Genomic DNA, 26948 nt, shown 5'->3' on the forward strand with positions numbered 1-26948 from the left:
ATACTAGAAAGAAAAACTCTGAAGTCGTTACAACATGAGGAATGCAAAATTGTTTTAAAAAACCTCAAAATTTACAGCAATTCAAATTGAGACACAAACCAATTACTGGTTTCAGAGTAGCAGCTGTGTTAGTCTGTATCTGCAAAAAGAAAAGGAGGACTTGTGGCACCTTAGAGACTAACCAATTTATTTGAGCATAAGCTTTTGTGAGCTAAGGCTCACTTCATCGGATGCATGCAGTGGAAAATACAGTGGGGAGATTTATATACACACAGAACATGAAACAGTGGGTGTTACCATACACACTGTAATGAGAGTGATCAGGTAAGGTGAGCTATTACCAGCAGGAGAGTGGGGCAGGAGGTGGGGGGAACCTTTTGTAGTGATAATCAAGGTGGGCCATTTCCAGCAGTTGACCAGAACGTCTGAGGAACAGAGGGGGCGGGGGGAATAAACATGGGGAAATAGTTTTACTTTGTGTAATGACCTATCCACTCCCAGTCTTTATTCAAACCTAAGTTAATTGTATCCACTTTGCAAATTAATTCCAATTCAGCAGTCTCTCGGAGTCTGTTTTTGAAGTTTTTTTGTTGAAGAATTGCCACTTTTAGAACTGTAATCAAGCGACCAAAGAGATTGAAGTGTTCTCAGACTGGTTTTTGAATGTTATAATTCTTGACATCTGATTTGTGTCCATTTATTCTTTTACATAGAGACTGTCCAGTTTGACCAATGTACATGGCAGAGGGGCATTGCTGGCACATGATGGCATATATCACATTGGTGGATGTGCAGGTGAACAAGCCTCTGATAGTGTGACTGATGTGATTAGGCTCTATGATGGTGTCCCCTGAATAGATATTTGGACACAGATGGCAACGGGCTTTGTTGCAAGGACAGGTTTAGTGGTTCTATTGTGTGGTGTGTGGTTGCTGGTATTTGCTTCAGGTTGGGGGGCTGTCTATAAGCAAGGACTGGCCTGTCTCCCAAGATCTGTGAGAGTGATGGGTCATCCTTCAGGATAGGTTGTAGATCCTTGATGATGTGCTGGACAGGTTTTAGTTGGGGGCTGAAGGGGATGGCTAGTGGCATTCTGTTATTTTCTTTGTTGGGCCTGTCCTGTAGTAGGTAACTTCTGGGTACTCTTCAAACCAATTACTGCAAGCAAACAGGTGTAATGTTCTACACTTCTTTTAGACTTAGCTCTTCCGGGCAGGGATCATGTCTTCCTCTGTGTTTGTGCAGCACCTAATTCAATCCTGATCAGAGCCTTGAGATGTTACTGTTACAGAAAGAATACATCATAAACCCTAAATCACCCTCCCCATTCTTCAGACTTTCACCCAGAGGCCCATTTTCAGGGTCATTCAGCCTAGTGGGCAATTTTAAGCAGCAGAAGTATTATTTGTATTCAAGTAGCACTCAATGGTCCCAACTGAGATCAGAGCCCCATTGTGCTAGGTGGCATACAAACACACAGTGAGGGACAGACCCTGACCCAAATAGCTTAAATCTAAATAGACAAGACAGACAATAGATGTGAGAGGAAACAGTGGCACAGAGGGGTGACGTGACTTACCCAGGTTCACCACAGCAGATCAGTGGGAGCGCCAAGAACAGAGTCCAGGTCTCCTGACCAGTACCCTGTCAGCAGGACCATTGCATACTTTCTGTTCTCCACAGGCAGCCCACTTTTCTGTTGGTTGGATTAATACCAATATATCCTCTCTACTTTGCAGACACACTATCAGTCCAGCTCTGGCGGGGAGTGAACATCAGACATCTCCACCGCACGCTGCAGACTGTTTACGTAAGGTTCAGGGACTGTCAAACCATTAAAGGCAAGGAAATTCAGAGTTAAAGCTGCAGCCTAAACACTGCCTGGCTCTCTGGGCTGAGTCACAGAACACAACTATAGTCACCGAGGTTGTGCCTTACCTAGACAGATGTTTAATTTTATTTTAACCAAGTTTTTTTTTGTTGCAGTTAGAGCTTCACATTTTTGCCCGGCCATTACACCATATTCTACCTATTATTACATATTTAGGGCCAGATCCTGCAAATTCTTACCTGCCTTAATAGTCTTTACTTATGCAACTAGTTCCTTCAATAGGACTGCTCACATGAACCTGGATTTTCAGATGTAGGCCGTAAGATTATAATTTCCTTGGGGCAGGAACTTAATTCTCCTGTGTCTGGAACAGAGCTAAGCACAATTTCGACATATAACAAATCACAACTAGTGCACTTGGCTTCATTTGCTGGGATTCTCAGCAGCTAGAATAGAATGCATGGAATATCATTTATTGCCCTGCAAAACTCTAATAAGTAGCGATGCCCTTCGCTAAACCCTTCAGGCTGGACTCACATCTGGAGTCGCACTGCAGCTTGTGTGTGTCTGGCGAGAAGGATTTGACCCACTTGACAATTCTGAAAGATCCCTACTGAGGTAAAGTGAAGTATGCGAATTCCATACAATGTCAAGATTTGTACAGCACTCAAACCATGGCAAAGATGGAACGCACAGCTGAAACAAACAACTATGAAAAGTGAATTACTGCATTTCCGCAGAAGCCATTTTTCAAACTAACTGCCTGAGCAATCAGAAAAATAAGTAAATAAAAACATGAATAGGCACCAGTACAAACACAGGATTAAGGGCCTGATCCAAAGCCTACTGATCTTTCCGTTGGCTTCAGTGGGTTAAGACCAGGCTGCCTTAGGTGTCTGCAAAAACAACATTTAAAAAAAAGAGAGTCACTGAGTTCACTGTGTGGCATATGATCATGTACAGGAGAGTTGGAACACTTTCCTGCTGTCCTTCAGAAATCAGCATAATTAAGGCTACATTAGTTTACATACTGTAAAAATAAAATTAACTGCTCTAGAACAGAGAAATCCCCAAATTGTCACATCAGGTTATGATTTGGCAGAGATATTAAAACCCTCCAGAAACAGAACTCAGCATTAACAGGGTGACAGACACTCTTCTACAGCAGTGTTGTTCTAATGAACAACAATGAACTATTTTTTGGCAGCAGGAGAGAGAATGAGGAAGATATTTCTCCCCTCTTCCTCCAGGTGAGTCCTAGGAAACCCTCAGTGTGCTTGAATTAGACACCGGCTTACATCTGCAGTGGAAAGAGCAAAAAACGTATTTACATACTATTTTAGGGATCATCTCATAACTGAATTATCTTGAGCCAGCTGCTTAGACAAATGTCCTTTCTGCCTTTTATACATTGTATTTATGGATTATTTTCTCCAACTCTGAAATGACAAAAGCCCATTTCTAAAGTTTCCAATGTTCAGTCTCCTATGTTCAGTCTATAAATAATGTGGAGTTTCTCTAATCCCCTCCATGCAATGGATAACTTCATAGAGTGCTTCATTGACTCATGCTTCAGACACTTAGTCATTACATCAGTTTTATACTTATTCTGGCAAGCGGGCAGAGGAACAGCCACCAGCTCAGGTGTTCCAAAGGCACATACATAGATACACATTTAGGAGAAAGCCGGAGGTGTATGAAGAATCTGAAGCTTTTAAAATCCTCCATAGTTCTGGTGGTAAAGGACAACCTCCAAATACCAGTGTCACTGTACATGAATACACTGCTCTGCTACTTAAATTGGATATGGTGCAATTTACAATATCCCCAACTCTCCCTCTTATCATGGAGACAATACTTCAAAAAAACTGTTTTTTTTTGTTTTTATAAAAAGGCAGTAATGGGGGGATGGGAACATTTTATGAAAAACAAATCCTAGAATCAGGTTTGCAATTGTGATGTTTCCACACCACAATTAAACAAACAGGATATCCTGGTATTAGTACAAGGTAATTGTGCTACTTTAGCATGTCAACCTTTCCCTCCCACACCCAAAAAACAATCCACAGCTGTCCTGGTCACAGGTGACCTTTCAGAAGATAATTTAAACCACAAATCCCTCAAATTGTGTATCTTTTTAAAAAGGTGGGCACTCCCTGTGGTGGCATCCCTGGCTCTAAGGGTGCATCTACACTGCAAAAAAAAAAAAAAAAAAAAAAAAGGCGTGTTCTTAACTTGGGTTAGCTAACCTGTGGTGGCTAATGTATTAAAATAGCAGTGAAGACACAGCAACTCAGCTTTTAGCTTGGGTTAACAGCTAAGGTTCAACCCCAGTTTCCCTTGTACCCGCTAACCAGAGTTAACAGCCGAGTTGCCACATCTCCACTATTTTAACCTGAGGTAGTTAACATGGTTTAGCTCACTTAAGAACACACTTTTTCCCCCCCAGTGTAGACATACCCAACGTAGCTCCTGCCGCACAAAGACCATGTTTTCCCCTCCTGCTTAAGAGACTCTCACCTCACTATCCTGGACTATTTAATTAAAAGCAGTAAAAGTGAAGGCTCCTTCAGTCTGAAGTTAAAGGTGAGTCACACTTAAACACAAACCAGCTCCTTCATTTCCTTTGGCTTATTTCCTCTGCACTGGTGAGAAAATTAGTGATGGTTACTTGCCAGGGACATGTTAACTTTGCAACTGCCATACTTCGCTAATACCAAACACAAACCATTATGACAATGTTCCATGAGAAGATGCACCTAGATCATTCTCTTGAACAATACTAACCGCTGGTTCAACATGAATACACCCTCTGGGCTCACCTAGCATATCTGGTGGATCTCTTCCTTCTCTCTCATCTCCAAAAGAAACAGACAACTTTAAGGAAAGAGGACATCACATTTCGGGGCCAGCCATTCAGAGGTGCTGAGCACCCACAGCTCCCAGTGACTGCAGTTGGAATTGGGGCAGCTCAGCACTCAGGGGTCTGAGAACAATTTGTATAGTGGGGGCGCTGAGACCCATTGAACCAAACTGAAACCCTGTATATGATTGAAACCACTTCAAGCCAGGGGGGGTGTCCAGCACTTACATCAGCACTGCTGAAATACAGACACTTACTGCCATGGCATTGGTTTCCCTGTATCAGTGGCCAGTAATTGATACGGCATGGGAAAAAAAAATCTTATTTCTTTCTAGAACTAGAGGATTAAGAAAACTACATTTCATAAAACTAAGAAAAGGCTATTTGTGATTAATGCTGGTAACTCCCCAGCATGCCTGGCTGAGGTTACTGCTAAGTGAAACATCCTTCCATGGTAAGAACTAAAATTCTCTGTAATGTACAGGCTTGGGAAATGAGCTAGAAAAGCCTTTAACACCAAGGCTAGATCATCAGAGGTCAAAAGCTTCTTTCCTTGTCTCAGCACTCTAACCCCTCTTACAAAGGATTGGAGTAGAACAGAAAGCAAAAATTGTTGCCGGGTGCACTAATAGTACTTAATTGAAGGCTAGAAGAAAAAATGTCAAGAATTATGTTTGTAACCTGCTTGGAATATTTCTATATAATATTGGGAAAAAAACTGTTCTCCCTTAGTTAATCTAATGCGCCCACCACCCTGGTGTCTGAGTGCTATTATGTGAAGCAACCCTCAGGGTAGGTCTGCACTGCATGTGTCCCATATCCTGGCTCATGCCCACATTAGCTAAGCCACTCCCGACTCCACGCTGCAGAACCACACACATACCAGACCCATTATACCTACTTGACTGGACCTAAGAAAATATTTTGTAAGCAGCAGAGTTGCAGTATATTTTACTTCTAATTCATCTAGAATTCATTAGAAAGGTTTTGTAGGTTTTCTGTGTTCTCTAGAAAATCTTGTATATCAAACATGTTACTGCTTAGATCCAGGTTTTAACTGCCTTAAATAAGAGCAGCTAGGCCTAATCTTAGTAGAGTAGAGCAAGACCACAAAGTGCTTGGACTGGATATTTTTATCTACATTTTGAAAGGTCAACTTTATGTTCAGCAACTTTTCCCAATATTCAGCTTCCAGTAAGGTGGTTTTCAGTTTTCATTGAGCAAAGAATGGAAAATAAATAATAAGTTACAGCCTGCATATGTAAGTATTTTTCCTATTGTGATTTTTAGTAGCCATATTTAAGGTGAAATTTAGAGGACACCTTTCATTTTTAATAATGACGAAACATATCTGAGAAGCATTAAAATGGAGCAAATATTTTAAATCTCCTAGGTTAAAACACACTGCTAAATGTGCAAGGTAGCTACTGATCTCTGAAGTTAAGAGAATATGGCAATGCATCTTTCTTGACCAAAAAACCCACCCCATGTCCGAGGACTAAATCTAGAGGGGAAGGGAACAGGAGACGTCCTTCTGCTATTAAAAAGCTGTACGTGTATAGTTGCCACAACTTCCTAACTGGCTACTGCTACAATTCTATAATCTTATCACCTGAAACATAAAACAACAAGGGTTCTCTCTTTTTATGAAGGAAATGGAAACATGTTAAAAGAACATTTAATAGAGAATCCTACAACTTCTAACTCCACAGGCAAGAGGCAGATGGAAGATGCCGCATACTGGAAGGATCAAATTTACTTAATAAACTCTCTGATGCTAAGAGCCCCAGTGCACAAGCAACTTAAAGAATGATAAAGACTTGGAGCCAAAGACTGGTACAACTCTCTTATTCCAGGGCCACTTCTGAGTCAGTCCCAACACAATTTAGAGCAGCCTAATGTCTGCTTTAAGTTAGGTTGGCTGGCTACAGTCCCTAAGGGTATGTCTACTCTGCAAAAAAAAACACACGGGGTAGTGAGACTCAGACCCTAGGTATACAGACTTGGGCTCATGCTACAGCCCTAAAAATAGCCATTTAGACATTCCCGCTAGGGCTGGGGCTCTGAAACTGGGGGAAGGGGTGGATTTCTTTCTATGTAAGGATAACCACATAAGGTAAAACATCTTCGGGCTCTGAATCCACTGCCTCCCAGAATTTCAGAGCTGAAGCGGGAATGTTTACTTGGCTATTTTTAGTGTCATAGCGTGAGTCCAAGTCTGTACACACAGGCTCTGAGACTCACTGCTGCAATTCCGTCCCCGCACCCGCCAGTGTAGACATAATGTCAGGGGCCACCCTTCAGCTGGGGACAGCTGAAACACAATGAGCTGCATCCCCTCACCACTAGTTCTATACCTGTTTGTCTTCCCCATACCAGGGAAACCCTCAGCTGGGTAGCTATGGCAGCTTTCGGCTCTTTCTGCCATGTGAGTGGCATAAATGGAGCAGAGAAGGCATCTAGATCTGATCTAGAATTCCTTAAAGGTAGGCTGATCTCGGTTGGACATATTGCATCAAGAAACAAATCTATCCAAAGATCTGTTTACTGAGACAGAGACTACTGTATAGCACTGCCTAAATGAGGGACTCCACTTTCTTCCCTCCCACAAGTCAATTACATTAAATCACTGCTTATTAATAATATGTAAAGTAGCAGATTTCTCTTTCTAGGAGGCTGGTTGTAAAGAATCTCCAAGTAATTCAAATTGACAGAACCAGAACGTCCTGCTTAGTCCAATTTTCCTTCTGGTGGATTATGGCCTAAATAGCATACACGTTACTGTACAAATACCTGTTTAACTTTACAAACATTGAAGATAAAGAAGGTGTCAATGAAGTCAGAGATATACTTACCACAGAATAAGACTTGTGTTTCTAAGAACAGGAATGCTTCCTGGTTGCATTTTGTTTAGTCTGCTCATCTTCGTGCTTTATCAGGCATATAGGTAGACTGAGAGTGTCCTGACCTAGCACTGAGCTGAGGCTAGTGTCGCTATATGAAGAGCTGGTCTGCAAGAATGTCTGCTCAAATGTGACCGTAATTACAGTGTTACTGCACTAGTGAATGCTGACGATTGTTTCTGGATTTTCACTTACTACCAGGGTCACAGTCTATTTTTAAAACATTCTGGAAATGCTAAGGCCACAGTGGATGAACAACTTCCAACAATACACTTTTTGCTATCCCTTGTTAAACAATCGATGTCACACTTTTGTTGGGGCTACATAGGTGAGGGTCCATAAGAACCTTTTTGTTATCAGATTTCCAACAGCCTATATACAAACGTTACAAATATAACTAAGTCAAAGGACTCAATTACAAAATGTTTATTCTGTGACCGGGACATAACACAATTCTAGTGTATATTGTAGATGGGTCCTGTAACCGAGGTAAAGCCTTGGATCAAGGTTTCATCTACACTACAGACTGGAACTGTGTTGTGACTGGTTCACAGAATAGCCATGTTGCAACCTGGCTCATCAAGCTGTATCTGAAGTGTTGGTGGACCCTAAGATACTCTGTTGCTGTCTAAGGACTTTACAAGGAGAAAAGAGAGCAGAATCAGCATGGTCTGTGCTGCAGGGGGCAGGAGGAAGGACAGTATCATCCTATATGCTTTAAAAGCTTTTAGTCTCTTGAGAAAAGGTTTTACAGTGAGAACATACCTTGATTATATGCAGCGTTCACAAGCAGTTGAAACAATCTGCAGGTCAATCACATTTTAACTTTGAGGATAATCCTTTCATGGCCATGTTATAATTTAACACACAAGTTAAAGTTCATGTTATACAATAAAACAGACAACTGAGTTCTTAGGAGAAAGACTCTGGATCATCATATGTCTGTCACCTGTGACCAGGTAGATTATGATGTCATGAATTGTGGTGATGATGCTCAATTTAGCTCAGCTGCTTTAAGAGGAAATGTAAACCACGCAGGCCAAGGGGAATGAGATGACGAAACAGAAACCACAGAGCTCTGAAGTGAATACATGGCTGAATTTGCTTTCTTGGGCTTTGCTCTTGCTCATAAATTGGTCAAGCTGTGTTTATGAAGTTTATGTGCTCAGCAGAGTCCCATGATAGACTTGAATTCACATCAGAGCCTTTGATTAATTTAAGTATGGTCAAGAAAGATTTCTTAAAATCTAAGAGTGAGCTGACTGTTTTCAGAACTACTTGAAGAAATCTATGATGAAATGAAGGACCCAAAGGCATTTAATTGTTGAACACATAAAAGGAAGTATATTTAAAATAAAAAAAATTGGTCAGACTGTAGAGTCAGTTACCATTTTTAAGGAATTTACAGGGCTGTTGTAGATGAGTCTTTTGGAATAGCCAGTTTATCGCATTGCCTAAACTGGTTTCTTCATTGCACAGGATTTTCTCTTAAAATGTGTGCATTTTTTAAACAATTACATACATATTAAAAATCAGCATTTCTTTGCTTAAACTTAATTAAAACGTTAATACTCTCAGACAACACAGATCTGAAATGGTGAAACCAGTAATTTCCCCCGCCCACCTTACAACAAATTAAATTGAGACAAAATTACAAACACATTTCACTACATGATTATTATTAATAAAAATCAGTTTTTTTATAAAGTTGCCCAAAATGCAAGGGATGTGCATAGGTTTACAACTTAGTCATAATAATATTTTATTTTATTCCCTTGGGTACGTTTTCCCAAGAACGGAATGTATTTTGCTGTAGATTACAGGTTTTTTTTTCAACACAGATACACCAACGGCATGAACGCTTGCGACTGTCCACATGCATTAAGGGTCAAGACCCAATTTCAAATCTCTAAAAGGTTTACAGAGTTCTTCAAAGAGACAGTATCACATTATCTGGATGTTACATAAAAGTACTATTCTAAAAAAAAGGAGCAAAGAAAGGCCTTTAAAATTTATGAATTTGTTTTGTAATCACTAGACTAATTATTTCAAATAAATAAAGGAAAGCAAGTTATCCCAATCCATAAAATCAGACTCTAAACAGAATGTAGTGTTCCACCCCCAAGTTAAGGTAACAGAATCATTTATTATTATTAAAATAGATTATAGAAAGCAGCATCTATTTTGTGCAGTTTTCAGGGGCCTTTGAAATAAAAAGCTATGATTTCCAAAAATATAACATTCCAAAGGATTGAATAATACATATATTGAAACATACATTTTATTAAAGTTTAGGAGAACTGATTAAAAAAAGATACTGTCTCTTTAAATTAGTGTTTAATTTTTTTCTCCTCCTATCTATTAGGACATGACAATAATTATAAATTTAGGTCACACTACATCTAGGTAGTCTCTAGGGGCCAAGATCTGTTGACACAAGGTCAATAACAAAGAGGTTTTCCATGTATGAGGTGGTTCCCAGTATTGATAAAATTCTTCAGTTATCTGGTGAAAGGCCTAATAGACCCAGGAGACTGGAACCCACTGTGATGCTGTACAAACAAGCTCAATGGCTTCCTCCAAATGCCTGATTGTTTCATCAATTTCATTGTTGATAATTGTTAGATCAAAGTAGTGTGCATATGTTCTCTGTAAGATTTCAGATTCCTTTTGCAGGCGCTGAAGAGATTCATCCTGCACAATGATTGGAAAAGAAAGCAAGAGAGATGTATTAGATTCTTTTGTTCAGTTTTCTGTTTGTTGGTTACGGAGAAGGAAACAGCAAAAATAAAACCTAATCTAAAGATTCATGAATGACTTATGCCCCCTACATAACGTCGAATTCCATGCATGTTACAAGGAAGAAATTGTAACTTGCCTCATCCTTGTAACTTTACACAAAATCATAATCCATCAACGGAGGTTACTCAAGACACATCAGGACACTTATCTAATTTGTGGGAAGGGTTAAACAGACATGGGCTAGCGCATAAGGATTACAAAAAATAAAAGTAAGAACCAGTACAAACATGGAAAGAGTGTCAGTTCATGAATGAAAACATATCCAGTTGACAAATACAAGCTGTTTGGCATCTATCCAGACATCGATATGGGAAGCATGACAGGATGAATTTTCAAGTTTCAGCTCTTTTTGGACAATTTCTGTAATGTCTATTACTACTCAGCATCAGTCTTCGAGTTTCACTTCCTTTTACTTTAATAAATATTTACTGTGGACAGTCTTAGGAAATTCTCACTCTATTACTTTCTAATTTCTCTTTCATTATAACCCTCTTCTAACATCTTATGGTCTATCGAGACTGTATTCTAATTCTAAATTCTACTGGTGCAATTCAAACCCACCAAGAATAGCTGCACCAGTTTTACCACCTCCACCTCTTCTGGGAGTTGTCTCGGGAACCTGCCCTAAATTGAGGCCAGGTTATCATATATGGCCTTTGGAATCATATTTTGTGGGTGCTCCTGCCATGCTCCTCCAAGGCCAGCACTGCTCACATTCTGGGCTTCCAAATGGAGCAGGGTTGCAGGGGGCTTGTTCTATGGATGACTCTCTCCCTCCGCCTGCTGCCTCGGTTCTGTGGTGAGAATGAATGATGGGAGTTTAAACTCTCTTCTCACAATTCCCTAGGGATACTAGAAGATCATCTGAAATCTCCCACAAGCCACTGCTTCTAGGAACTGTGGAATAGGTGCCCAGGAGGCAGTGCAAATGAAATGTCATTGCACAGTGCAATATGGAAATGGGACAAAACTACTCCCCAAACAATATGGCCAGTGTGGTCACGCTGCATTGTTAGAACCTACCCTGGTGTTATCCCACCAGTTCAATTAGCCATGGTTCAGTTCTCTATGTACCAAGAGTTGCAGCCCAGCACTCCTGTGCTATAAAGCACAGAGCAGCACTGAGTGGTCTTTTTACTTGAACTTATATGGGTCACAACATTTGATTTCCAGAGTCTTCATATTACGAGGTCAACTGGGTTCCCTTTCTTCAACTGACCAAGTATCTGGGATTGCACTGTATAAAAAAAGATGTGGAAGCTGCACCTTTTGGGGCATCCGAAAATCAGCATTCAGTGGGAGAAAACTGGAATGAGGCACTTTTCCTTTCCTGTACCATGAAACTAACCATTTCCTTGAGTACAATTCTAGATCCTGATAGGAGTTGCTGCTTTCCTGAAGCATATCAAACTGTACAGTCCCCAGTAGTCAACAGAAGGTGACTCACTCTCTCCATATTTGAAAACTACATTCAAACATAAATGTAGCCAAGTGCTCCTCACACAGACGTGTACAGAGAATGTCCTTTTAAGGAGTATTATGCATCCAAACAAGCACATGAGGCTTCTGTGAAAAACAATGATATGTGCAGATTTGTCCTATGCTATTCTCAAGTCAACTACTGATAAAGAGAGACCTTAGATTGTGCTAAATACACCACTGGGACATTCCCCTAAAATAACAGCAACCATGGCAAATTCCTCATCTATCATAAATTACCATAGCTCAACTGACTTCAACAGAGCTCCAATGATTTCTGCAAAAAGAAAAGGAGTACTTGTGGCACCTTAGAGACCAACACATTTATTAGCGCATAAGCTTATACTCAAATAAACTTGTTAGTCTCTAAGGTGCCATAAGTACTCCTTTTCTTTTTGCCGACACAGACTAACATGGCTGCTACTCTAAAACCTGTCAATGATTTCTATCAGCTAAGGATCTGACCCCTTGTGTTTGATCTACAAAGTGAAAAATTATATTTGTACAAGTGCTACTTTTTTTTTGCACTTTCAAGATATCTAATTAATTTTATGTCTGTAACCTCAATGTTATTAAAAATATAACGTACTGGACACTGTATATTTCAAATGAGTATAATAAACCTGAAGCCACTGGACTAATACTGTATGTCAGAATATAAAAGGTTTTAGAACTTGGGAGACAAATGTAGGTTTTCACAGACAGTTTCATGCCTGTGTCAGCAATACGCAATAAATTTATGGATATAAACTTTTTTATTTACACTTCCTATTTAATAATGATAAATTAGGACAGACAATAGAAATCTGCAGGGAATCTGTAAAAGGAAAAGAAAATGAGGAAAAGAAAATAGGAAAAGAATGAGAAGAGTTGTTCTCAAATCTTTACTTCTACTTGGCTCTGGCCCTAGATTTTGCAAAAACAAAGAGGGTATTTCAAAAATATCTATTAGATTATAACATTTAACTGTCGTCGTTGTTCCTAAGTAATATTTTATAGACAACTAAGGAGACTGCATTTTGGGAGACCTACACTACTTACACTTACCCCCATGGAAATGTAAAATGTTACTTCTACCTACTCCTGGGGGAATTCTGTGCCAAAAAATTAAAAATTCTGCAGCAAAAAATTAAAAATTCTAGGCACAATATTATAAAATTCTGCATATTTTATTTGTCAAAATAATGTAATATAATCACTTTGGTTTCAATTTATTTCGGTAATTTATTTCAACTACAATACAATGGATGGAGAATTGAAGTGGGGAGCATGGGAGGAAATTCCCAAACCCCCTTGCCTAACAGTAATGTAACTAGGTTTGACCCTTTATTTCTAGTTATTAGTCAACAAACATATGCAGCCATACGCTCAGTGTTACAACATAGGCAACTGAAGAGTAAGTGAAGGCTGGAGAATCAAACTCACAATTTATATTGACTACTGACCATCTCCAGAAAGGTCAGTAGGAAACACTTTATTGAGCACATTCTGATAGGAAATTTTTTTGGTCCAAAAATTTAGACTAGTTCTAATCTCTAAAGCACCATAAGCATTTATAAGGCCATACTGTCCTTTACACCACTCTGGCAATGTAAAGGAGCTATTAAACATTTACACTTGTTTTATACTCCTGGGGGAATTCACAAAGAGAATGGGAACAATTCACTAAGCAGGCAGGCTGCTACATTCTGCTCTGCCTGATGGGACAGTGCCTGTCCCATGCCTACCTCCTCAGAAACACCCTGAAGCCCTGCCCCTCCAAGCCAAGCATGATGCAATAGCAAGCGAGAGAGACAGAGTGTCTCTCTCTTTCACACACATGACTCTACAGCCCCCCTGCCTTGTCAGTGATTTACATCTCTGCTGGCTGCTCCAGGTGCCCGAACCAATCTGCCTGCTCTGCCGGGGAGGGGAGGATGATTGCTTTTGCAGATTCCCTTTGCTTCCCTGTCAGAAGTCATTTTTCTGCAGGGAAGAAAAGAAATCTGTGGGGGACATGAATTCTGCACATGTGCAGTGATGCAGAATTCCCCCAGGAGTACTTTTTCCCCTACATTCTTGAGGACAATAGTAAGTCTTTTACATTATTGAATTAAGGATTGGCCTGAGCTGCAAAATTCTGAAGTGGGTCCAAACTTCCTCAAAGTTTGGGGAGGAGGAGCCAGATCAAGGTTTTTGGTTTGGGCCCACCTCTAATTTGAATATATGACAGAATTATCTCTGATCTGCATAGTCCAAATTTACAGCACTATTTGTGCACTTGTCTTTTAAAAAAAACCTGAATATCAGAACGCAAGATATATATATATATAGCCACACTGGATAACAGCTTTCGCTAAATGTTTCTGGTAAGGTCATTAGCAGTTAAAGGATTTATGTCACTTAGCATGTAAGTGGCCATAATCAGGCTTCAAAGCTGACATCCCATTAAGACCTCTCTTTACATAGTGAAGGTTAGCTTGGCAACCAGCCCGGGTATCATTTTTTGTTTTTAAATTAAAATTTTAAAACTAGAGATCTGCAAGGACATTTGAAATCTCTAAAATTTGTATTTTTAACAGGCAGTAACGCATTTCAGGCCATGCATTTCTGGGGATTACTACATGTTTTGTGGTTGACGACAGCAAGCATTTGGCTTTGTGCTTCATAAAACCACCAGAACCATGCAATATTTACCCAGAAAGGCACTGTATTTTGTATCTTTGTTCAGTCACAGTGGGATCCCTGTAAATTGGAGATACTGCACATGCATTCTACAGTCGGTTAAAATGGCTCAACCGTGCATTGCAGGATAAGGCTGTTTGAACCGTGTTAATCACAAAGTCATAATGTGCATTTCCTAGAGTAGGAATAAAAGTCTCTGGGTTCACTTGTTTTTAAGGCTATCCTTTTAACTTTTTTCTTTTTGCCAGTGAATAATCCTTTCATTTGAATGAGCTTTAGCACAGATGTCTGAGGTCTTTATTACTTTATACTTTTATTCTAATGGCAAAAGTAATGTTGAGTGGGAACAAGGATGTCTACGTTCTAAATCTATTAAAATAATTAGGATTGCATCTTATCAGGTTCTAGCCGGTACTTACAGGCAATTTTCTGCACCATTTTGGCAGCTATGTAAAATGAATACGAACGCAGGAAAATGAAAAGAAAGGCAAAGATGATAATTCAAGAAAAAACATAAGGAAAAAAGACAGTCATTTACAGATGTGTTTGCAAAAATGAAACAAAGCAGGATAAACAGGTCAAGAGAAAGGGCTATTCTTTATGCAAATGAATCTTTTGTAAAAGTAAAAATGAATGAGAAATATGAAGTATGCACACAAAAACCCAGTTTGCTGAGACTCATCATACCACAGCTTCTGTATATATTCCATTCCCTCTCATGCAGCACAATAGATCCAGGTGAGTAGGACCCAGATTGCATTAGTGTCCACTCTTATTGTTTTTTAAAGTGAGTGTTAGTGGTTCACAGACAGTGACAGTTTTAGCAAATATACAAAACATTAAAGCATGATTCCGATTTTGCAACAGAGTCCACCTGGATGAATTTTTATGCCACACAGATCAAATTGCAGGATCTGGGCCATAAAAACTAAACACAGCACAAGAGCATAATAATGAGGCTAAATATTTGAACCCTAAACCTTTTTTGGTTTAACTTCCCCTACGTCTTCTATCCCAATGAAGGAAAAAAAGCCCAATCTTGCATGTGCTCACACTGTAGCTCAGTACATCCCCAAACAGCAATTTACTTTCTCATATTAACCCTCCCAGTTCTCCCCCATCTCACATTCTACAACATGAACTTCTGAATGGTCAAAAGAGAAGTACCACTGGTATTTCAGAGTAGGAGATTTGAAACAACACATTGGAACAATCAGATAATTCTGTAATACCTTTGGGCCAAAAGACACATGGATTTTTTTTTAAAAGGCAAAAATAGTACTGAAGATCTTCAGGGGCTTTTGTGCATTTACAGTGAGTTGTACAACAGCTCCAGCTAAAATAATCAGAAAAGTTGCATAACAATCCAGGACCTATTCTTGCGCTCTTGAGCTCCCCGCCCTAAACAGTTATGCAATCTGCTGTGCAAAAGAATATCTACCATTACAGGGGACTAAGATGCAGCATTTTAATATTTGTCCATATAAATTTACAGTAAATGATAACATCAGCAATGTTTCAGAGGAATGATCACTACATCATTTTAATATAGCTAAAATCAGAATGTTCTGAGACATCTTCATTTCCGTGTTTGGGTAACTTAACACTTGAAAAACAAAAAGGTTTTGTTTTCCTTTTTTTTTTTCATAATTTTCTTGCCATTTTACTAATTATTTATGGTATTTGTGTTTGAACATCTTTATCCTTTATGGCCCATCATTTATCTGCAAGAATCTGTAGTGAAGTCCTAATTCTATATTTGTGTTATTACACACATTATGTCTGGGGAAGCCAACTGTTGCTACAAACACAGGATTATCACTTCCCTGCAGGATCAAAGAGATGGAAGAGGGATTTGCTACAAAGAGAAAGTTCTTATTCAGATACATTTAACACCTTTCTAGAGTGAAAAAAAAGGAAGGAACTGGTTATAAATGTTTTGTTTGTTCTGGTTTAAGCTAAATCCTGAGAAATCCTTACATAAACTCTCTTTGAACATGAACACTTAACATTTTCTCACAAGCAGGTATCCGTTCCATTTTTGTTCACAATCCCGAGCATCACAATGTTATTTGAATTTAATAAGCCAGTTTCTGGTATATAGCTTTGGGATTTCTTTTCTCAAAGATGAAACTTAGTAGCAGCTTCCTTCCTCCTTCTACTTGGGGAGGAAAGAGTGAAGTACATTGAATGACTCAGAAAATGGAAATTCTTGGACAGCTGACCAATTAGTTGGCTCAATGGCCATAGCAAGGATTTTGGAAACAATTCTTTTAGGTAGGGAGGAAATAAAACTGAACAATATATTTTAAAAGGATATCAAATGATCAGTACTGATCTATGTATCAGCTGATGTTAAAGTTGTCATGTGAAGAGCTAAGAGTACTATGAAGTGCTGCCCTAGTAGTGACAGTGCACGGATCCTTGCAGCTCAAGTTTATATTTAAACATAGGAAAAATCATCTGTTATTCAGTAAAATCATCTCAATCTTAACTTCAGTGGTGTTCTGACCCCACTATAAAAGACAACTGGTCAGTTAAAATGTTGATCTTATTCACATACTGAATTATCCCTTTAATTGTGTCTCCTGATAAAAACATTTACCTGTAATAAGCCTTACCTCATTAATGCCTGGGGTAATCGTAGGTGCAGCAATAAAAACAACAAAAGGAGCAAACTCTGCAGTTCTCAGGACCTTCAGTGCCTACGTAAAAAACATTAAATACTTGAGAAGAAGAACAAATCAATCAACAGGATACAAGTTTAAATATACAAACAGAGGGAAGAACTAACAAGACTCTAGATCAGTTTTAAAATATAACCAAGAAATATTAAGAACTAAGACCCTGATCCTGGAAAGACTTACAGATATGCGTAAGTTTACAGTCCCATTTACTCCACTAAGTCTTTGCAAGATTGGGGCCCAAATTGTAAGTTCATCAGCATAAAGAATTGCCATGGTATTGAAAGCATCCAAGATTTCATAGGCAGGATATTTTTCCTACAGAAAACACTAAAAATCAGTTTATATTTATGCTGAAAAATTTGCATTAGCTAGAAAAACTTTTGCTATGGTATTCTAAATGGGTCAAAATATAAATTGTACTTTATAGTAAACGCTGACTAAAATATCATAACAAAACATTTTGTGGTTGCGAATATTGCTCAACCTACAGATAAAAACTTATTTTTATTTTTGCTGAAGCAAAAATGTTCTGATGTGAAAACTATGAAGCTTTCAAAACGTGAGGGCACTGAAAATACTAATAATTCAATAATCATAAACTGAGACCAAGCACCCTGCTAGAGAAGCTCCAAGCTACCTCTATGCAGAAGGGAAATGTAAAGACAATGCTTATGATTAACCTGACTCAAACAGTAATGATTTATGAGTGACATAGGTAGTTCCACAAATGAGTCCCTCCACCTGGCTTGATCCAGACTGAAACTTGGGATAGGTAGGTAGCAAGCAAACATAACCTAGCTGATCTCAACTGTCTGGGCAGAATGTAGAGTGAAAGACACTTATATTCCACTTCAAAGCAGTACAAAGAGGTCCTTTTCTAAAAACTAGCCTGACAGCCAGCTGAGTTTATGTCCCTCTCTGCTGCTTGAAATCCACTTTCAGATATCATCAGTTATGCATTGTTTCTACAGAAAAACATGGTTACATGAGTCAGGGAAGCTCACAGAACTGAGAATACCTGAACCTGGAATACAGAAACAGGTAATTAACTAGAACTGGGCTCATGGACAAGTACTACCATAACTGTAACAAATTAGGTGAGTTGCATTATACAATGTAGTCAGACGTCTTATTTTTGTTCTGAAAGTCTCCACTTAGGTGAAACAAAGTCCATCAACTGCACTGTCCAGAACCAAACCTGTGATCTCATGAATCCAGCCACAAAAGAAGAGAAGAGCCAGTGTAGAGAAAACAGACAATATTGGTCACGACTAGTTAATTTTGCTCACAGGGGGATGAGCCCTGCAAACCAAAGCAATGGCTGGTGAGAAAGAATGCAGAGAGGTCATGACCCAGGGAAAATAACTGTCAGACTTGTCTTCTGGGCTCAGCAGCTCATATTTTTAATTGGCTCCTGAAAGTTATTTCAGGACTGGTCTCTTGTTTCCCCATGTCCTTTAACCTGCTTGAATATGAATTCAAAGGCACCACAGCTAAAAATAAAACATATAAATACTCGGCCATCAACTGAAATTCATATCAACGTGGGAGGTTCCAAAGGAAATTAGTCTAAATGTTCCATTTAGGATTTTATATCAAAATTGCAACACTGTGAATAAAGTATTCATATTCTTTGAGTTTGTGAATTTACCTACTCACTGATGCTATTATAACACACACAGACATTAATAAATACAGCTATAGCCATTCTATAGGCAACACCTTCCTATAGCATCAGTGATGATAGAGAATGCTACTTCTGAGACTGCTGACCCAGTAACAGCAGGGAAGTAGGGGACAGTCAGGACAATGCAGAACAAAATTCCCTCCTGGGTGTGCTATCAAAGTGAAATCTAGGGCTGAACATATTAATACGTTACAGCTGGCTGGCACAGACAATCAGCTGCTTCAATGGACAGCAAAGTGCAGTGAACAATAATGTAACAATAATTTCCCTTATTATATTAAAGTGTGCAGTAAGCAGATTTTCATAGCAGTACTGGTCCCTTGCCAAACCAAATGGTGAGCTCATTTCTACTTCTTAGTTTTACCCTAATGATCAGTAGAAGATGATTTCATACACTGAAGTCCCTGTGTGGAACCATTGCCCCACATACTAAAAACTTTTCACATTAAATGTATGATGAGTTATATGTCTTAAATTCTAAGGTCAAAAAATGACTGGCGATAGAATGTAACAAAATAAAATTCAGGTGTCTCTGATAAGCTTTGCATTTTTATACATTTCCAATAAGTACCTGAGGTTCTACGTCAAGTATTGCAATTAGTCCCTGTTCATGGATCTTCCGTATTGTTTCCAGTTTTGTCCCATACATTGCATCCTCATGGCTGCCATATTCCAAGTATTCATTGTTGGATATATCCTGCATCATTTGGTCATGCGATACAAAGTAATAATTCTTTCCATTTTCTTCATCTTTCTTGGGAGGTCTGGTTGTGTCTGAAATGTCAAGGAATGCAAAAGAACACAATCTAAATTTTAATTTTTGTTGACCTAGTAATAGTTATTCATGTAACAACCCATTGCCCAAACTGTTCTAAATCTTGATTATATTTTTTATATTTTCAAAGTTTTATTCACTTGCTGAACCAAGGATTACATTAACCATCTATTATTTTAAATGATTCTTTTAAACTTCAAAGGTGCAGGGAGAGGACATTCTGTAAGGTGTGTCCCCCCATCCCATTTCTGAATAATTGCTAGCACAGAATGGTGACTAGTTTGGTAGAAGACACTAGTAATTCAATTGACTTTGGAGCTTGTATCACAACTATGCGTAGGCCTCAAGCACAGAGAAGAGAAAGGGATTTTGAAATCCTCCAAGCCTTCCTCCGTCCTTGGTGAATAAACCCTCCTGATAGACACTTGCATATTCAACCCCCAGTGACTCTTGTCTGCCTTCAATTCCCTCCTCAAACCTTGATAAATTCTGAAAGAGGTCTCCAGTGCACTCCCTCCTACCTGTCCTGTCTCAATCTAATCTTGGGCTTCAAGGCATCATTCTGACTCTCCACCTGTAAGGCCTTGGCCCCATCTTCCCAAAATTTCCTCACCACCTCTCATCCTCCCACGCTTCCTCTCTCCTCTAGTTCCCTTTCCTCAATCTTGTATCCTTTGGTACTATAGACGGAGCTGTAGTTAAGGTTGCCCAACCCTGTTTTCAATTGCTTTTAATTTTTATTTATTTATTTATTTTAAAACAACCATTTAGATCAGAAGCTCTCATATCTCTATGCTTTGGAACAGGGACATGAAATTTGGCAGTGGGTGGGGTCACCCTAATGTCAGGGATGTGTCTTTTGGTGTATTCATGATAATTCACCCAAATATGGCCAAGTTAGAAGCCTCTGAAAAAATCACAGTAACACCTCTCTTCCGAGCCTGTGTGAAGAGTTTGGTAGCTAGATTCTCCACTGAGCTTGCTCTAGCACAGGGCTGTAGGGTCTGTGCAGAACTTTCACTGCAATTGCTTCTCCCAGCTGCCAGGGGCTGTTGGGCAAAGGAATGTGGGGAGAGAAGAGCGTGACGCTGGTAAACCAGGTGCTAGCAATTGCCAAGGCTGTAGGTGTCAACTGAGTACTGAAATTCATAACTGGAAACCAGATCAGCTCACCCATAGGTCAATATTGTTCAAAGTAGGTGTTAGACTTGTAAAGATGTCCATAAGTTGCTAAATACATTAATGTAACTTATAATGGCTGTATCCCATGCTATAAGAAATATGCAAGTTTTGTTTTATAATTGGAAAAATGCCTGCTTTGAACTTGTGAACTTAGGCAGGAAGAAGAGTGGCTCCCCTTCCCATCAAGAAGGACTATCAAAACTAAATGGGCCAATGTAGGACAAAAACTTCGTTGACTGCTCAATCCACCCATGAAGTTAAGTGCAGGAGCAATCATCCCAGTGGTTTGAACTCTGGGGGAAGTGCATATAAAGATGCTTACAAGAAGAAATAGCTTTCTCTTTGCTGTTTGGACTCTCACAAGGGCTGGAGCTAAGAAGTAAGAACAGAGATCCCCAGGGTCAAGCTGGGTTAGCCCTAAAAGACATTCAGTGGACAGATTACAACATCTCTGTCACCTTTCAGAACCACAGATTGTATCTCATTTGTGCTTATATGTTGCCTACTCTAACCTGTAAATAACTCTCTCGTTTCTTTTTCCTAGTTAATAAATCCTTAGTTAGTTCACTGTAAAATTGGCTACCAGTGTTGTTTTTGTTGTGAGATCTAAGGTGCAAATTGATCTGAGGGTAAAGTGACTGGTAGGGTGACCAGATGTCCTGATTTTATAGGGACACTCCTGATTTTTGGGTCTTTTTCTTATATTGGCTCCTATTACCCCGTCCCGATTTTTCACACTTGCTGTCTGGTAACCCTAGTGACTGGTCTCTTGGGACTGGCAACAACCTGAATATTTTGTGATTTTTGATGTACGTGACCATTTATCACTAAGTCCAGCTTGCCTGGGTGGCAAGATAGACTGGAGTGGCCAAGGGTGACCCCATGGTAAGACTTTTACAGTGATCCACAAGCTCACATTTGCTACTGTGTTGGTGAAATCTAATTACAGAACATACCACCAGTTGGGGTGTCTGGCCCGCTTTCTGACAGTCTGCCTTGAGTCTGGCACTCATGGTTGTGAACCACTCCAGACAGTGTGACAGAAGGATTTTTAGGAGTCATAACCATATACATAGTAGTTTAAACCATGACCATGGATCAATTTGCCAGAGCGAGAGAGCGAGCGTGCGTATAGGAGAAAAGGAGGGGGCCTCAGATAGAGCCATGAATGACAGCATGATTGCAGTGTAGAGAAAAAGGAGCTGCCCAGGGAGAGGCTTATTGAATAGTCAGAAAATTACAAGCATACGAACAGAATCCCAAAAGCCACAGGTGGAGAGTGAGTGGTAAGAGAGGAATTAACTGATTGCTGAAAGCAGCAGGGAGAGAGAGAGAAGCCCTGTAAAATTGGCAATGAGAGGGTCATTAGTGACCTTAGTAAAAATGGCTTCAGTGAAAAGCATAGGGTGGAAGCCATAACGAAGGGGTTCTAAGAGGGAGTTTAGTGGGGAAGCAATTGAGGCAGTGGGAGTAACCAACACAATCAAGGATTTTGTGGGCAAAGAAGAACTTTTCTTAAACCCATATGATTTTTCTGTGTCCGCCAGCACAGACAGGTTCTAAAAATTAACACCGAGGGCTCCATTAACTACAAAAACAACTAACTTCCCATAACTACAACTCGTCTAACCTTAATTATAAAACAAAAAGCTAACAAGGTATAAATCTGTCTAGGTTCTTATGCCACAACCATCACTGTCATGTCTGAGCACCCATGAAGGGGATCTGTTGGGTTCTGTGGCCCTTCACACCGATGAAGAGAGTGGAACTGGGGACATCTAGTTGGTGGAGGTGTTTATGCCCCTGGTCTCAGAACGCTGAATTTGAGGAATAAATGTTTGCTCCCCAGTAGTTAATTACACTGCAGAGGGTTCTGTGGCTCCTGCGGCAGGGCATGCAAATCCTATAGTGGGGATCTGTGGCAGCAAGGTCATGAAGGAGAATCAGGGATTTTGGTAACAATTTATTTGCAAACAGTAAAATGAACTGCGCTTTGCTCTTAACCTCAGCTCTGGATAATTCTACAGGAACTTAAAGTAACAGTCCTCAAGGCTGTATAGAGTAATGTAAAACAGTTAAATAAGGTAAATGTATAGAATGTTTAATCGAAATCCAATTTACATTTCTTTTCATGGGAATTTTGTGACCTGAAGACCTTCTCCTGTCTTGACTGATCCGACACATAAACTAAATACTTAAAAGATAATATATGTGAATAAAGTGACTGTTAGGTTTAAACCTTAAAATGCCAAACATCTGGGGGAAGGTTTTATGTGAATAGTATGAAAATGTTCCAAATGAAAGGGATGCTGTATATATTTAGGTGCAAAAATTGATGGTATTTTTCCATACCACATCCTCCTTCTCCTCCCCAGTATTATGATTCAACCACCATTAACTTATACTTAAGCTTTAACAGAGTACAATTACACATGCAACAGTGAACTGGGCATATCATCATATAGGTAATGCATATAATTTTGTGCTATATTTAACATTGCTACTTACGTGGAATAGGGTATGCAAATCTGTCTGGGTGTTTTGTGATGAGTGTATTTTTTATATGTCTTCTTCCAACACCATGTGCACCTAATTCACAACACGAAGAGGAAATTTATATTCATCACCATTAAGAGATTCAAAACATACTGTTAAAATTACTGTTCTGTTTAGAATGATACGGTATACTCAAAATTACCTAGTAAGACTAGTGTTTTCCTTTTGAATGCTGGCAGTTTTACTACTTCTTCATACGTGACGAGATCTAATTGATCAAATACTAAAACAACACAAAATAGAAAGATAAGAGAAAAATGTGTATGAAGTGAGTTAAGAAATAGATTTTCATTTATGCCAAACTGTAATTTTAGTAATATTAAATGTACATTCCAAAACCATATTTCTAAAAAATATAAACTGACCATACTGAAATGTATTTTAATTAGACATTTTATGGTTGCAAGTTTAATAAAAACATTCATTTTTAAGTCCACAAAAATGGTTAAAAACGTACTAACATTCAAAGCTATTGAACGGCTCAGAACAGCTTGCATGTCATTTCATGCAGCATTCAGCAGATCATCAAAACTAGTTAAAATGGCATGCTATCACATTTTTTGCATGCCTAGGAAATTAGCAGTACTAAATAAAGTATACAGACAGTGACCAACATTAATACAATATGAGAACATCTATTTACACTAAAGGTAGAGGCTACTTTTAGTAATCATGTTTTATCAGAGAATTATGAGAAATGCATAAGCAAGTAGCTTGAATTTAGGTTTTGTGGTTTTCTTTTTAAACAACTACCATGTTAATTATAAGTAGAGTTCTCTTCAAACACATGCTATTTTTATTCACATGCTTTTAAAACTTTTGACACTGAATGAAGATTTGCAACAAAAAGTGATGACATTTCTGCACAAGAAAGAACCTCTACCATATTGCGGGCATATTTATTTTTTTTAAAAAAATCTCATTTTAGTAAAATCTTAATTTAACTGCAATGTATATTTTCTGCAGCGCCTATTCTGATCATTGTCAATTGCCAAGGTACAGTATGTGTGTCAAATCAAGTTTTCTCCACTAAAATAATGCTGTTCCTCCTTATAGCCAATAATAGAATATTTGTGGTAACACAATCATTTCAGTAAAATTCTAATGAAGGAATGAGGCAGGAGGCTGCTAATTATAAAGAAGAATGCTTTAATTTAGAGATAAAGATTGTGGCAATCAGCAATTACGAAAAAGAAGGGGGATCCATTCTAATAAGAATTACCAGTATTACAATCCTGGTCTTAAAAAGGAAGGAAGCCTACTATATTATGGCTTTAATGAATCCTAGTAGTCATTGCAGTAATGTAGTTTGCAATTCAGATCCATTTAATGTACTTAGAAACCTTTGTACAACTACTTCAACACACTGTTGGTCACACTGTAAACTGGTCAGTTTAGTTATTTAAGACTTCTTAACTTAGAAAATATATGGATTTGCAAACTTGTTAGTCTGTCAGAAAACCTTCCAAATTCAATTTAAAGAAAAATATCTCCCTCAAAGTTTCTCCAAATATTAAAATGTACTTTTAGAGGAAGGTTCTGGTTATATTTTTCTTCACTCCAAGAACCTACAAAGATGGAGTATGCCTCTGCTGTAACTTGAATTCATTTAAATTAGCTAACGAGTTTATTCAACATTAGGAAGAGTGGTATATCTATTTTGTGCTAACCGTCTCTGTCACTTTAACTATCTAACCCTCAAATAACTCATCCCACTGGAAAAAAATCTAGCCTTTATTCTTCCTGAACTGAAATACATATCAACAACAAACACCACAAACAAAGAACAAAAATGGTGCATATTCATGTCTTAACCACAAACTAGAAGCATGGAGAAGATATGCTTTGGTCTGAACGGGATTACCTAATGACTGTAGGGTTTCCATACACAAGTGGAAAATGATTTTTTGTACACAAGATATGAGGAATACAGGGACACATTTAAAAACAACTTTTAATGTTTCTGTGCAACTAGCTAATAAAGAAAAGGAGTTATTTGAAAGGAAACAGTAAGAAGCAAATAAAGAGGCATTGTCACTTGACAGGTTACTTACATGCACAGAGGCCATTGGGAGTAAGACAGCATGAAAAATGTACAGGGGTCATTGAGATATGGCTTGTAATATATTAGTAAAATAAAAAGTATATGCACAAAATAAACTTTCCCATGCAATATTCTAAACACAAGGCAAATAAATAACATTAAGAAATGATAAACGCATTTTATAAAAGCTTGGCAGTATTCTAATAGTCATTATTTTATGCATACTGTGAAGCATAACTTAAAATCTGAGGAATGATATTTTACGAAGTCCTGCAATAGCATTTCTGCAAAAAAATAAAAAAAATATTTTTTTTCCCAATACATTTCAATATCACTATAACGTATCTTATAACACACCTGAAAATGGTAACTGAATCTAATAAAGACAAACTATTAAGTAATGTTAACTTTGGTTGATTTAAAACAGACTTTTGAAAGATCTGGCATGTTCTTATTGTACACTGTTTGAGGACTTGGCCCAAGACTTGAGAACTGATTAAGGACAAAAGTGAGGTGTGACAGCAATTATCTTTGCAGCAAAGGAGAAAATTCTGTCTTTTTTAATATAATAAGCAATTACGCTATTTTCTCCATGGCTTCATAAATTGTTTGATTTGCAAAGCAATCTGGTGACAAGCGCTGCTGATATCCTGGAAAATCACACCAAAATCTAAGCTATTTTCCTAAATATTTAGAAACCATACATTTTTAGTTGCCTGCAAGGCTGTTGTACCAACTACATTCCAGCACCCTTTTCTCTTCCATAAAATAGTAGCATGGGAAAATACTCAGAATGCTTAAGACTTAAAATATATGTATGTTAAAAATTTCCTGTGAATGCTCCTACAACAAAGAGGAGCAAATTCTACCTTGGGATGCTTTTGTGTGACTCCCTCTATGGAGTTTGAATTAGATTCCTTAGATTCAAACTAACTCCGCTGTTTTTTGTTCCTAGTAAGATCCAAAACAAGAAAGAGCCTATTTTCCAGTTCCGGGGCAGATGTTGCTAAAATCTTGTGAAAACAGCCAGTTTGTGACATCATGACTCAAAACGGTGGAAATCTCCAAACAGATGATCTTGTAAAATTTCTACCTTTCAAGATGAGAAATCTCACAGAACCATGACTGCCATTTGGGGCCCAAATCTTATAAGAACTGCTGATAAGATTCTGGCAACCACACATTCAAACCCTAATTGTTCATTAGCCCCACACTATAACCTTATCTTGTTCTGAAGATGAACAATTTATCCTTGGCCTATTGGTACTCAGAGGATACGAGCAGGAACATAGGTTAAATACAAACTATTATAGCTCTGCTCACTTTCACAAGGCTATATACACCTCAGGAAATCAATCTAATCATATACAAGAAAAAGAATACTATAATATTTGAGGGTAGCTCTATTCAGTACTGCATTTACCAAACTTAATTATGTCTTATAGGTATAGTATTATTTTTGGTGCCCTGCAATC

The 26948-nt window shown here is 38.5% G+C and overlaps 1 protein-coding gene across 17 annotated transcripts in view; it reads right to left on the reverse strand.

The window, feature by feature from the left end:
• Positions 1 to 8896: 8896 nt before the first annotated feature.
• Positions 8897 to 26948, reverse strand: part of CASK (calcium/calmodulin dependent serine protein kinase) — a 425127-nt gene continuing 407075 nt past the window's right edge. For 12 of the 17 annotated variants that reach the window (XM_073358759.1, XM_073358780.1, XM_073358753.1 and 9 more), the window contains 5 exons: positions 23572 to 23652; positions 23382 to 23462; positions 19488 to 19690; positions 17164 to 17247; positions 8897 to 10291 (listed from right to left, as the gene is read on the reverse strand). In XM_073358759.1, the coding sequence (XP_073214860.1) occupies positions 10115 to 10291; positions 17164 to 17247; positions 19488 to 19690; positions 23382 to 23462; positions 23572 to 23652 (626 nt within the window). In that variant the 3' untranslated portion in view covers positions 8897 to 10114. The remainder of the gene's footprint in view (positions 10292 to 17163; positions 17248 to 19487; positions 19691 to 23381; positions 23463 to 23571; positions 23653 to 26948) is intronic. The other 5 variants (XM_073358793.1, XM_073358785.1, XM_073358766.1 and 2 more) reach the window with 1 other exon arrangement.

Source organism: Lepidochelys kempii, chromosome 1 (genome assembly GCF_965140265.1).
Source record: "Lepidochelys kempii isolate rLepKem1 chromosome 1, rLepKem1.hap2, whole genome shotgun sequence".
NCBI classification, from domain to species: domain Eukaryota; kingdom Metazoa; phylum Chordata; order Testudines; family Cheloniidae; genus Lepidochelys; species Lepidochelys kempii.